Here is a 13,412-nt window from a genome sequence, read left to right as displayed (position 1 = left end):
AGGTTTCCAGTCAGACGCGAGGGCTAAATCTGTCCTCTGCACCCAAAGGAGACACACATTCATGGGCTGCACATGTAGAAGAGGAGACATAAAGAACAGGAGTCCTGCTTTTTGAACAGAAGCCGGTAGATGTCAGCAAAGGCCACACCTCCATCAGAAAGAAAAGAGACACACACATCTCATTTCCATATAATTTAATTTAAAAAATAAATCTTTTTTTCATATCTCTTCACCCACAATAACTTCATAAACATTACAGGATTTCTGGTAAACAAATAAAACACTTAAATACACTATCATTTATTCTATAACCTCTGTGTTAAAGCAGTAATGTTACAGCACGACATCCCCGTGGACACTATCAAACTAAATCCCTCAAACTCCGATTGAAACTCCATTGATTTACACTTCAATGTTATCACACTCAAGGTATTATAACGGGTTTTAATCATTCATTTTATACATAATCTTCTTGATGGATTATCTGCGTGGTTTAAGGGTTTTAAATTGGCCAAACTTCTTAATTCACACATGAATTTTAACATTTCATTAGTTTAAGTTGTTATTAAGGTTGGAATTTTCATCTTCAGGTACAAATGAACGACATTTGAAGGAGTTCTTTCTTAATATTCATGTATTTGAAAGAATTACCCCAGATTAAGGGTAAATTAATTGATACATTCATGGACCGTATTATATTAAGGGTTTTAAATGGGTTTAAATTGGGTTTTTCTGAGGGGTGAAAACCCCTTAAATGTGATCGACACACTTCAAACCCCTTTTAATCATTCACAAAATCCACTGAAACCCAGCATATGTTACGATTAATTGATTCAACCATTTTGCAGTGAATTGGTATTAGAATTTCATGGTTATAATTAATTATAAAAGATTAGCGGCACAGTTTAAGGGTATTTAGGGAGTAAGAACCCCTTAAAAGTGACCAATAAAAACAAAGGCTATCCCTCAACTTAAAAGTGCTTACATTTTTAACTCAATGGATTTGTTTGGGATTACTTCAAACCTATTAAATCCACAAAATAAATGTCACAAGATGTAAAGTCCATTAATTTACCAAGAATCCCTTATCCTGAATCCCTCAAAATGTAATTTATTTGAACCTGAAAATACCTTAGACACAATCCAAACCTTTAATGTGTTTAGTTTTTCAAATTCAAACAATCTCTACTTAAGTTAAGGTGCTTAATGTGTATTCTGGGGTAAATTAAGGATTAATAACAGGATTATTGTCTCATAGTGTTTCAAGGATACAAAGTCAATAACCCCGTGTTTTGAGGTCATTCAGACTCTGAGTGATCTCATATTCTTATATCTCTGAGTTATTTTAGAGGAATTCATCTGTGTCAGTTCATAGATTTTTTTCCCCCTCTGTTTCCCCATCATGCCTCAGCAGGAACCCAAACTTCTCCCATCCTGTAGGTAGTTGGTCGTGGTTCCTGTTCAGCTTTACAGGTTTGTATTTGGGGTCCATGTCCATCACAAGGTGAAGGAGTTCAGGTTCCTGTCTGTTCGTTTGAACCATTTGTTTCCTCCTTCACCTGCCGTCCTGGGTCATGCCCAGCGGGTGGAAGCGACTAGAGTCTAGCAGCAGCCTCCCAAGCCAGTGTAAAAGCTGAGAGAACCAGTGGATCCCATCACCGTGGGGTCCAGTGGTGCCGGCCCAGCTGTGCATGAGCCTGAGCGGGGAGAAGGCCCAGTGAGCCAGGCAGTGTTGGTCCACCATGGCGTAGCAGGATGCGACCACCCCGTCCACCACCACTGTCCCCTGCTGGGTCAGCGGGGCAAACGCCCCCCTCTTCTCTCTCAGGGTGACCTGCGTGATCCGAGACAGACGTCCCTCTCTGTGATTCTGCCCCGGTTTACCCTCTGACACCAGCACACACTGCCCCGGCCTGGCATCGCTGGCGTACACAGTCCTGAGGGTGCCAGGGGCTGGCACAGCCCCCTCTGAGCAGTTCCCCTCAGATACAAATATTAGGTGGGCGGCGGTGAGAGAGAGCTGCGTCCTGGATTCAGTCTGCAGAGTGTAGAAAAGTTTCCGGGTCACAAGGTCACGGTCCAGGAAGGTCAGGACTTCGCTGTAAACCAGTTCACCGCTGCCGTCGCTGCCCGACGAGGCCAGGACCCGTTCACCAGGCTGCAGATCACTGATGGGCTTCTGACCGCCGCTCTCCAACGTGACCAAAGCCTCGCCGGGGAAACAACCTCCAGACTTGGCGGCCACTGAGTGGTCTGAAAGACAAAGAGACAGACAGGAAGGTTAGAGAAGATGTCATTACTCCTGATGTGCTCATTCCTGGCAGGAAAATAAAAAACAACAACATATAAATGTATGTCCAGTGTATGAGACAGTTAAACTGTAAATCCTGATCTTACATCATATGTCTGACTACTTGACAAGTTTATTTTATAATTATCATCTATTAAATGATTTCCTTTTTTTATTATCCCTCATTATCCCATAACTTGACATACAAAGTTCACATCAAGTGAAATAAAAACATGTTTGACCTTAAAAGTTCTAATTGTGGCTTCGTATCTGGAAATTTTGACATTAAAACGGAAAAAAATCTTGCCTATTATGACTACTTGTATTGTGATTGTAGAAAAAAAAAAGGAATAATTACAATTTCATTAATGTTTTTGGCAGGAATGAGCTTCTGGAAAAGGGCACGAGAACACAATAAATCTTTCTAACTCCCTTTAGCTAAATATTGACTTTTTTCTTTCCTGCACTGGCCATAAAAAGAACAATAACTGAGCTGCCGGGTAAAAGCTCCTGAATAACAACCGTGTGTGTGTGTGTGTGTGTGTGTGTGTGTGTGTGTGTGTGTGTGTGTGTGTGTGTGTGTGCGTGTGTGTGAGACAATGCGTCCAGGCCCTGGACAGTGACACTCGGGGACATGTTTCAAGTCTATCTGGAGATAAATATTTGGGGAAGGCAGGAAAGTCAAGGCCAGGTGATAAGATAAGTCAGGTGAAGGAGGAAGGAGCAGAGCAGGAAACTCAGCAGCAGGTTAATCATCTGACGGGTCCACGCCGAGGTCCACACGCAGGTCACATGGTTAAAACACATCTCCTCCATGTGCAATTCACTTTTTATTCTATGATTGTCTATTCATTTTATTACAATATCAATTATTGTTATTTTATCACTATAAAAGTTTAATTTGCTAAATATTTGATCATATTCTTATATATTTGCTTATTTTTTACAGATCCCAGCATGTGTAATGCATAACTTCTATTTATTTATTTAATCATTCATAAATAAGTGGAAATCGTATCTTGTAAATCAAGACAAGTTAAATTATTATATTATATTAATTAAGAAGGTCTGACTTAGCAAATTCTGGCACAATTTTGACAAAACTTTCTTTTTTCATTTGAGAAGCTTGAAAATAAAAGCCAGACAAAATGTGAGGATTAAATTGCGTAGAAATAAAATATATAATAAAATATTAAAGGGACGTTAAAACTCAAACCTGTTTCCTGTTATTGGACCCAAGTCCACAGGAAACTTGCGGAATAAGGATGAAATTTCCCCTTTTGATAAGTAATTCTTTCTCATTTTGTGTTTCCACATGATGCATCCTGGGCTTGAAATAATCTGGAAGACAAACTCCATGTGGAATAAAGTTTCTCAGTCCAGTCCATCTACAGGGTCCTGGAACTGTGCTTCCCCCTAGTGGCTGCTTCCACCTGCTGCCCCCTCCCCACTCTGAAGTTAAGGATGTTGATGGATCAGTTGTTCCAACCTTTCCTCAGCTGGGTGGATTTCTTTTTCTTTGCCTTGTTTTGAAGAATTCTCGAAGGAAAAACAGGAGAAATAAAAAATTAAAAAAAGGGAGAACAATAAAATACCAACTTGATTGGTTGCCCCTCTGATCAAGACAAGGACTGGGCCCTCGCAACCCGATCTGGGAGGGAAGGAGAGAGGAGGAGACACGGGAAGGGGAAAAGGGAGATAAAGTTGGAAAAAGGAGGAAGAAAGAGGGGGGAAAAGAAAAAGGAAAAATCTCATTACCACTCGGTGTCAGATGTGTCAGGCCGTGTTTAAGTGGGAGTTTAAATTCTGATTCATTTTTACAGCAGCGTGCGATTTTCTGCACGTCTGTGCGTTCACACGCTTGCGTTACTTTTCATGCTGTCTGCACATTTTCCCAATACACACTGTACGTCGTCATGAGCGGCGGATATGTCAAATATGTAGAATGTGTGATGTCCTGACAGACTTTCCCAGCATCAAAAACAAAAATAACCTGCAGACCCCAGCAGCGGCTAATAGTACTCGTAACAACATGTGGGCTAAATGGCGTTGGGATCAGATCAGGGTGTAAGACTCTCTGAAATCTAGACTGAACCACTACGACATGCAAGACAACGTCCATGTGAGCAACAGGACCGGAGCTAAACCAATAGGTTTCTCCACCACATGGCTTTCCTGGAGGGCGGGTAAGAAAAGACGTTGCCTGGGGTCCAAAGAACAGCTGATTATGTTCCAATTTTGTGAGAACCACCTTAAATTCTATGATCGGCCACGTACAGGAGACTCAGAAAGGTCAAAAACTCTCTAACGAGGCCCAATGCCAGTAGATTTCTGCCAAAATCTTAGGATTTGGGGGGATTGGTTCCATGTAGTGCCCCAAAGTTTCCCTGGAAATGCTCCTGATGTTTAGAATCTTTATCTATCCGGTGGCTGATCGGTCCGGATGCAGAAAGACCGCCTATATCCATAGGAGAGCTGTGGAACAACCCTCCTGCCAAGTTTGTACCTCAAAACTCTTTATTGCACTTTTATGCAATATATGACATTATTGCTGAAACTGTCCTCACTTTCCTTTTAGTGCTGAAATCCTCGACAGAGTGTATCTCACCTTTTGAAATGATTCAGACTGAAACAACGAGCAGCAGCAGCAAACAAATCGGTGGCAAAGTAGCTGCAAAGCCTCCATTTAAGTACTTACACCCAAATAATAACTTGAATTCAGTGGATGTAGAAGATGTAAATGCATCTGTGCTTCATTTCTATATTGTTTGACGCGATTACAAATATGTAACGCAATAAATGATCATACTAAGTCATGTAAGGTGTGAATAATCGGTTAAAACTAAAAGTGTGGTTGGACATTTGGTCTTCAAGCTAATCAATCTGTGTTTGTTGAACCATTTGTGGCCATACAAGTTTTTTGGAATGGGGAAACTTTTCCATAAACAGGCATTTATTAACCTAACCTTCTGAAATCAGCAGATGTGTGTTTGCATGAAGGAGATGAGCCTGCGTTTGTCTGAGGGAAGCCAGGAAGCCACGAGAAAGAAGCCAATCTGAGAAAAACATGGGGTGAGTGGCTGATGAGAGAGAAGAAGAAGAAGAAGAGGAAGAGGAGGAAGGAGGGGAAATATAAGAGCGAGCAAGCGTCCATTTACTTTTAATGCAAACAAGAAAGGAGTTAGTGATCAGGGGTTGAAACAAAAACTGTTAGAAGGAAAATAAAAAGGCAGCAGAGGCGGGTCTCTGTTAAAAAGCTGCTGTTGAGTTTCTGAACTTGAACCAGAAAATCACTCCACTGAGACGCCTTAGCGCTAAAGTAAATCCAGTGTTTCTCCGGCTGTGTGGGACATTTAAAGCTTTAGGCATAAAATGGAAATTCACTGCCGAGAAAACACGTGTAATGTGATTAGCAATATATCAGAGCTGAGTAGGGGGGGGGGAGTGAGAGCTTTTGTCGGTTGTCCCGCTCAGATTACGAGGCTGTGGTTTTCCCCTGGAAGCCGTCGGCACCAGCCCAGACCCGCGTCCGCGACAAACTCAGAAATGTATCAGGAGAAAGGGTGTTTGTTTTTTTGGACAGCGCCACCATGTGTCCAGCGTGTGGTCGGGTTTGGGAACGATACTTAACCAAGACCACCGTCTTTTCTTAACATTATCCAAGTGTGTTGAGTTTCCATCCTTACGATGAAAATGAGTTAGTTGCCATGACTACACATTGTAAAGAATAATGAAATATGTCGTCTGTTGTTTTATGTTGATAAAAAATGGAACAATGGCTCCAAGGGTCTATTTTGTTTTTAGAGGAAATGGTGGGAAATGAGGTGGATGAAAGGTAAAGGACAATTCTTGCGCTTTATCACATCTAGCTTTCTTTCATATACTGTATGTATAAAGACTGGGATTTCTCTAAGGCTCATTTATGCTCAACGTTCCACGGAATCGGACGAAGCCTTCTGTCCGTGCTCTGCTTTCATTTCTTACGCAATTGTGCACGTCGGCTGAAAGCGCACAAATAAAATAGATGAAACGGAGCAGTACCACAGGAAATCGTGGGGGGGGGGGGGGGCAGTGTAGAGCACCGCCGTCTTTCGTAAGAGGTACATCGTCACAACCTCCTCCACCGTCGCCCTGTTTGTTATTCTCGACTCTGCGCTGCCCTCTAGTGGATGTCACACCTCCTCAGTGTATGTTTTGCCATCAGACGTGCTGGGACATCTTGACACTTTAACCTGCATGATCTTTTTTTCCTTCATGAGAAAAAAGCTACATCACGCGATCGAAACCCCGGCGGTCTCTCACCTGACTTGACGCTGCAGTGAATGTGGGCCTTGGACTCGTAGTAGACCCAGTCGAACCCGGCCTCCACGGCCAGCCGCGCCAGCATGGCGTACTTGTTCCTGTCCCGGTCCGAGGTGGTGATGTCCACCGCTCGGCCCTCGTAGTGCAGCGACTCCTCCGAGTGGTGGCCGTCCTCGTCCCAGCCCTCGGTGACCCGCAGGCGGACCCCGGGCCAGAGGTTCATCACCGAGATGGCCAGAGAGTTGAGCTTGTCTTTGCAGCGCTGCAGGAGAGGAGACAGAGGGACAGTTTGTATTTGAATCAGGGACTTTATGACTTGTGATTGTTTTACTTATGAAGTACGGTTGTCTACGTTTAGCGTCGCCCAAAGGATCCAATGTGAGGTTTTGTGGTTACGTGATCCAAAGAATGTAAATCTCCTCCACCCTGACAAAGAACAAAATAGATTCCGAGCTGCGACGTCTTCTTCTTGTCTTCCTGTCACATTATTTTCCTGAGCGGTGTTGTCACAGACTCGACCCTTGTACTTTTTTTCCTGCTGTTTGTTTGAAATTTATGATGTTTTAGAAGTTAAAGCTCCGCCCCCCCTCTGCTACTGCTGCTGCTGCACTCAGAGCCTGACTCTTCACAAAGACCCATTCTCCCTGCATCCATCCACTTCACCAAACCCCCCGTCACCCCAGTCACCCCTCTCCCCCTTGTCTGTGGCTTCAGCTTTCCCACAATGCACCCCTGCTGTCCCACCTCGGGCCTGATGTTTGTTCACTGTGGCAAGCGAAGGGAGCCGGGAGGCTATGTTGGGGATGGAAGGGGGGGAGTTGAGGGTTTGAAGGGGGGACTGTGAGGTTATGGGGTGGCGGTCGGGGGGGAGTGGGTGACAGCTACATGAACAAGAGGTCCTCAGCGTCCCTCTAAACCTGGAGTCTGGTTAGGGTGAGCAAACAGAAGGTGAGAGGGCCCATTGAGGGACTCGTTCGGCTCCCGCCCGCCCCACGTTGACGCAAATAAATCCTCCAGTCCGCCCCGTTTATCTGATCCACACCCAGGCGGCATTGTCAGGGCGTCACTCTCAATACAGGCTTTAACAGAAAATGTCAAAAGTGGGAGGAGAATTACATTGATTGGCGTGAAGCGGCTATTTCACATGAAGGCAGAAAGGTAAAATATCACGATTTGATCGCTCTCCGATTGGGCAGAAATGATAAGAAAAGGAAAAGTTTGGGTTTCAGTCAAACCTGATTCAACAAAGGACGAGGGCTTTGCACGAATATAACGAGATAGTGAGTCCGGGTATTGTCAAAAATCTAATCTAGCAGTTTCCTAAGGTGAATTCTACCTTGAGTTTTCAGGGGTGATGCATTTTGCCTCTGTTCAGGTATTTCTTTTATGCCATTTATCATTTGTAAAATGTGAATTGAAACACTTTGATTGGTCAAAGGGTCAGAGTCGGCCCACTTCCTCATTATGACACCTTTCTAAGGTCAAAAAACATTTAGCAGAGAATATATCTGATTACATGTGAAGGGACGAAAGTTTTATCCAAATTCGCAGTGAGCCCTTTAAAGTTTGAACAACCCCAGGTCGCATGACTGGAGGTCATTCTGCAGCTACGCACAGCCCCTGAATGCAAGTCTCAGTGATGCAACGTTTCCTGAATCTCCCCCAATTAAGGGCTGAAAACGGGGATTAGACCCTATAAATGTCTCTTTCCATGTTGGCTGTGATAAGAATAGCTCGCGGCCCCCGTGGCCACAGATGCCTTTTCACGGTGTTCAGTGTGGATTTTAACGTCTCGTGTTTTCTCTCTGCGGTCAGAGCAACGAGGTGGACTTCATAAATCAGACGATAGATTTAGCTGGCTTCCCTTTCAAGGTATATGGATCGACGGGGGTTTTCTGTCGGAGCGGTTTCAGCACTAAACCGCTGGCTGCACAAACATTGGACGCGCGGGCTGACAACATGCGCCTATGCACACCTCCGCGCTGCAAAAAGTGTCCCTCTGAGCGGCTCGTTTAGTTTCATGTGGCGTCTGAAAGGCCTGTTTTCTTTAAATTAGGGGACAAAACCACTGGTGTTTTCATTCAAAATCAACCAGCTGCTTTTAGTGTCTCTTAATTCAAACGCCCTGTGCGTAAAAGGGGGGTGATCTTCGAAGTTTTACGCATCATCCCTCCAAGAAATCCCCTAAAATTAACTTAGGGTTCGCTTTTCCGTGCATGTGCTTTAAAATGGTAAATGCAAAATCCATCACAAGTGCAAGTTACACGGGAAGAGTGGACACTTTTTGCAGTGCGTCTTCGCCCCCGAACAGTCGCGTCAGTATGCAGCACGGAGCGCCCAGGAAAAGGCGAATAAAAGCTAAAGGGGTGAAGAAAAAAAAAAAGAAGAAAAATCTGTATAATTAAGGCTTCGACACAAGTGAAGTGGGCTATTTTTGCACACGGCGAACTGCGAAAACAAACAAAAAGTAACACGGAATAGCAAAAGACAAACAGGAGGCTGTCTCCTGCGGCTTGGAGCCCATAAATTGTGTGCAGGTCAGCGCCGTTGACGCGCGGCGGCGGCGGCGGCTTCTGGGTGCGCGCTGCAAAAAATGTCCTGTTTGGAGGAGAAGCTTCTCATTAAGGGCTGCCTGGGTTTTTTTTATTTCACGAACAAGGTTCAAATGAAACGTTTCTTACTTTCCCCGCAGCTGCATTTCTGCGGCTTTTCCAGGTTAGAACTCCTCAATTTGGTTATTTCTTTGCATTTGACACTTTGAACAAACTCAACCCCTGTTTGCACATCTTTGCTTCTTGCATTTAAAAGGCGTTATCTTTTACATTTCTCACTTCAACCCGGCTGCAGTGGGGAGGGGGGGTATTTCTTGCAGTGCGCGCCGAGAGGTGACAGCTCCAGCTCCAGACTGGGGTGCGCGCTTTCATTCCCCACGTGGGTCTGTGGACATAATCGCCGCCGCTCGGGGAGGAAGCCCGCGGTCACAAGAGCCAGATATAAATACTTTATTCCTGGGGAAATTGGGAGTCAAATAAATTCCACCCAGCGCCACATCAATGGCGGTGTCGTTAAAAATTTCTGACAGTCCAAAAGGCGACTGTTATCCCTGGCCAGTCGGACTTAAACGAAAACGGTAAACATCAGTACACGCTTGACCCGGGCTCTAACCAAATACTACTTTTGGCTTCCCCCCCCCCCCACCGAAAACATGTTGTAAAACAGAGGACACAGTGTTTTAATTAAGAGCGACCACTTTTCCATATAGACGCGGGGTTGCCCTCGTTTTACGCACGGCCTGGCCACAGTGGACCTCTGAAAGTTCATGTGGCACAGAAGAGGAGAGCTCTGATTCGAACTCCTCCACAATTCACGAACTGAGTCAATGAGCTGCCGGGCTGTTTGGGAATCGACTGGACAATGACTTGTGCAAACAGAGAGGTTTTGTAATCGCTGTTTCCAAAGAGCAACACTGCAACAGATAAAGACTTGTAAAGCAGCCTCTGAAAATCAAAATCAGTTGATATCCAGGAGAAATGACACCTTCTCTTACTAACACGACGCGTATTTGGTTCAGATCCGTTTGGAAAAGTGTGATCAACTTGATTTGGTTTGTCAAGAATGATTGTTTTTGCAGTGACGAGCCCTGGGTCAACAAGAAATACGGGAAAAATAGATAACAGCGTCCACGCGTTTAAAGACTGGGCAAAGTGCACCATAACGCGCAGGAAAGTCTCTCCTCGAGCTGAAAGAGCAAGGCTAAAAGGCACTACGGCAGCCGGCGGGGTTACCTGTGTCATCATGCGGTCTGCACCTGTGTTCTCCTCATCCTTGAAGATGATGTCGGGGTTGTAGTTCGGGGTGAGCTCCTTGAAGCGCTCAGAGTTCCGCGTTATTTTCCCCTCGTATCTCCCGCTGGCCCCTAAAGTCTTCTCGGCCACGTTGGGGCTGAACTGCTTGTAAGCGAGCGGCACAAGCTTCCTCTGCGGCCGCCTCTTGCCATAACCTCGACCCGGTCCACAGCCCTCGCTGACCGGCGAGAGGAGAAAAGCGCACCCGGCGAGGCACGTCACCAGCGTCGGGAGTAGCATTCCGCCCCGGGGCCGGTGTGTCACCCTCGCCCCCGGCGGGTGGCCAAAATGTCACCGCTGTATTTCTCTTGTCGTGTCCCCTCGCGTGGGTCCCCCTTGGCTATTTTAGAGTGGAGGTAACGTAGCAGGACTCATCCCCGAGTCCTCAAAAGTCGCCATTCCCGGCGCGTAAAAGTGGCCAGTGCGCCGCAAGAGACGAGCTGCAATGACCCGGACCTGTCCCGTGCGCTGCTGACACCCTCCTGTCCCGAGTGCACGCAGAGGCAGGGGCATAAATAGGCGAGGTGAGTTTATCTTGGCAGGCAGGTTCAAAGCGCTCTCTCTGTGTCGGAGCTGTGAGAAACGGGCTACAGACAGACAGGGAGGCGCGCGGTGCGTAGGCAGGCTGTGCCTGTTGGGCACGGCGGTCAAAGGGTGTCCCCGCAGCGGTTTCTGCCTCTCGGGTTTGTGCTCAATGCGTCCCTGTGGCGCAGGGCTGTTGGCAGAAATGGAAATGGAAGAGATCCTACTACAGTGCAGATGAGGTGCCGCGGGAGAAGAAGAAGGCCGCGCCCTGCCGGACCTGCCCTCTGCTCCGTCCTCTCCTCCCATCGGGGTGGCACAGGTCCCGCGGCCGCCTTCATCTGTTTATTGTCAGCCGGGGCTTCAGCCCAGAGGACAGACAAACACCGAGCCACGAGACTGTCCTGGCCGGCGCGCGCTCGCTCCGTCCTTTGGACCCTCGTCTCCAAGTCAAGACGCACGAGCAGGTGCACCCTCTCAGACCTGCGAGACTCTCACCCCCCCCACCCCCCACCCTCTGAAAGATTTTAGACTTGGTCCAGAGTGACATAACAGTCTGTGCTGTAGGTGAGGAAGTAACAAACCTCTGAGCATAAACCAACTCTTTTATCTGTCCTCTCTTTCTGCAGAAGCCTCATAGTGACGTTGAACCACCTGTAACCACCTGAAGGGCCCAAGTCCCCAGTTTGGAGAAACCACAACCCCAAGAGAAAAAGATCAGTCTGTCATTATTATTTTGTGGCGAGGTACTGAAACGAACCAATTTACGATCTCAGCTGGTGACACGTTGACAAGTGAATCCATGAAGTTTACAGTATCACAATATACTAAAAGGTGAGAATGAACCAGAAGAGAGAGAGAAGATTTCTCTGAGGGATCATCGTGGGACATCACCATACATTTCTAATGAAGCTTTTCTTGGAACTTCACATTTGCTGCTTCTTGTGCAATGTAGTCTCCAAATCAAAAGGTGGTTTAATGACACAGCTAGGCATGGTTTTGGATTATGAAGTCAATGACAAATGATGAATTAAAGGGTCTCTTGATTAGAAAGGGCAGATCATTTACTTATTTTCACATAATATTCAATCCATATTAACTGCCACTGACTGGAGACGCCGAAAAATAACTGAATGCGACGTCTCACTGCGGACATTTGACAAGGTCATTAAAACACAACCAGACAACATTGTTAGCCCTGAAATGATGTGCTTGGTTTTTGGTGTTACTTTATTGATCCCAATTTGGGAAATTATTGATTGTTGAAGATCTTGGGTTCCAGTGGATACTCTGTACCGAGCCAGGCAGTGAATTCCGCCACTGAAGCTCTAGTCCATCACCAAAGGGTCTGAACACTGGCAGGGGCCTTTAGACGGTTTTTAGGGGCCCAAAGCTAAATGATAACTTTGTATTTGTCCTTTCTCAAGATTCAGGACAAACATAAAGTCTAAAAGTTAGTGAACCAAATGTGTGAAAGGTTTTGAATACAATCAAACAATAGATAATATTTGATGATGCCTTAATTCCCTTGACGTTTGGAAATTTCCTGGAGAGGGCTGTTAATGTGGTACTGATTATAACTTGTAATGCTCTACTAGTTAAATGGAAAACATATGAGTTTATAATCCATTCATGCTGAAGGAGGAAATTACTTACAATTCTTGGTACTTGTTCGTCAGAGCTGATAAACATTTTTTTCATTATTGTGCAGCCTGCCGATTGATTTCTTGATTGATCCCTCGAGAGAAACGTCAGAAATCGCTAAAATGCCACAATAACCAAGGTGATGTCACCAAATATCTTGTTTTGTCCTAGAAACAGAACCAAAAATAATCAGGTCACTTTTATAAATGATCAAGAAAAGCAGAAAAACATCAGATATGATGCAATTTCACTTGGAAAATGCCAAACTATGAATCGATGATCAACTTTCTTTCAATCGACTGATAACTGATCAACCAGCTCATAACTTAGGAATTGGAGAAAGTGCTAGGTTATAAAAATGCATGATTTTTATTGATCTACGCTTCAGATAGGCAATAAAAGAGTTGATAAGACAATTTATAGCCAAGGAGGAAATTACAGATATTATGATAAATATTATGATTGTAGAATAGGAGTTTTGACCATATCTTGTCGTCAGTAACGCAAGTAAATATCAACCATCGCCACACAGGAAGCTTTTATGATAGTGGCGTCAGATGGATGGAAATTTCCTTAGAATTAACAGTTTAATATCAACCTCTTCCTGGGATATTAGTCGGCCAGGATTACCATGATTTTCCTTGGAAACGTTACTAAAAACTAGCAACCACTTCCCCGTCATGTTACCCACACAGAAACATTTGAAGTCCCTCGGGGCCGTGCAGACAAACAGTGACGTTTTTCAAATAAGGCTTCAATAGCATTCCCGAGATGCTGCAACACCTTGAGTCAACATCTCACCGTTCTCT

At 45.2% G+C, this 13,412-nt stretch overlaps 1 protein-coding gene across 1 annotated transcript; it reads right to left on the bottom strand.

The window, feature by feature from the left end:
• Positions 1-63: 63 nt before the first annotated feature.
• On the bottom strand, positions 64-11,441 carry LOC117777221 (indian hedgehog B protein-like). Its single transcript, XM_034611857.1, has 3 exons — positions 10,378-11,441; positions 6,593-6,854; positions 64-2,253 (listed from the first exon to the last, which is right to left on the bottom strand). The coding sequence occupies exons 1-3, from the start codon at positions 10,675-10,677 to the stop codon at positions 1,556-1,558; spliced, it is 1,260 nt and encodes a 419-aa protein (XP_034467748.1). The 5' UTR covers positions 10,678-11,441; the 3' UTR covers positions 64-1,555.
• Between the last annotated feature and the right edge of the window lie 1,971 nt (positions 11,442-13,412).

Source organism: Hippoglossus hippoglossus, chromosome 2 (genome assembly GCF_009819705.1).
Source record: "Hippoglossus hippoglossus isolate fHipHip1 chromosome 2, fHipHip1.pri, whole genome shotgun sequence".
Classification (NCBI taxonomy): domain Eukaryota; kingdom Metazoa; phylum Chordata; class Actinopteri; order Pleuronectiformes; family Pleuronectidae; genus Hippoglossus; species Hippoglossus hippoglossus.
This window is presented reverse-complemented; position numbering and strand designations above follow the sequence as displayed.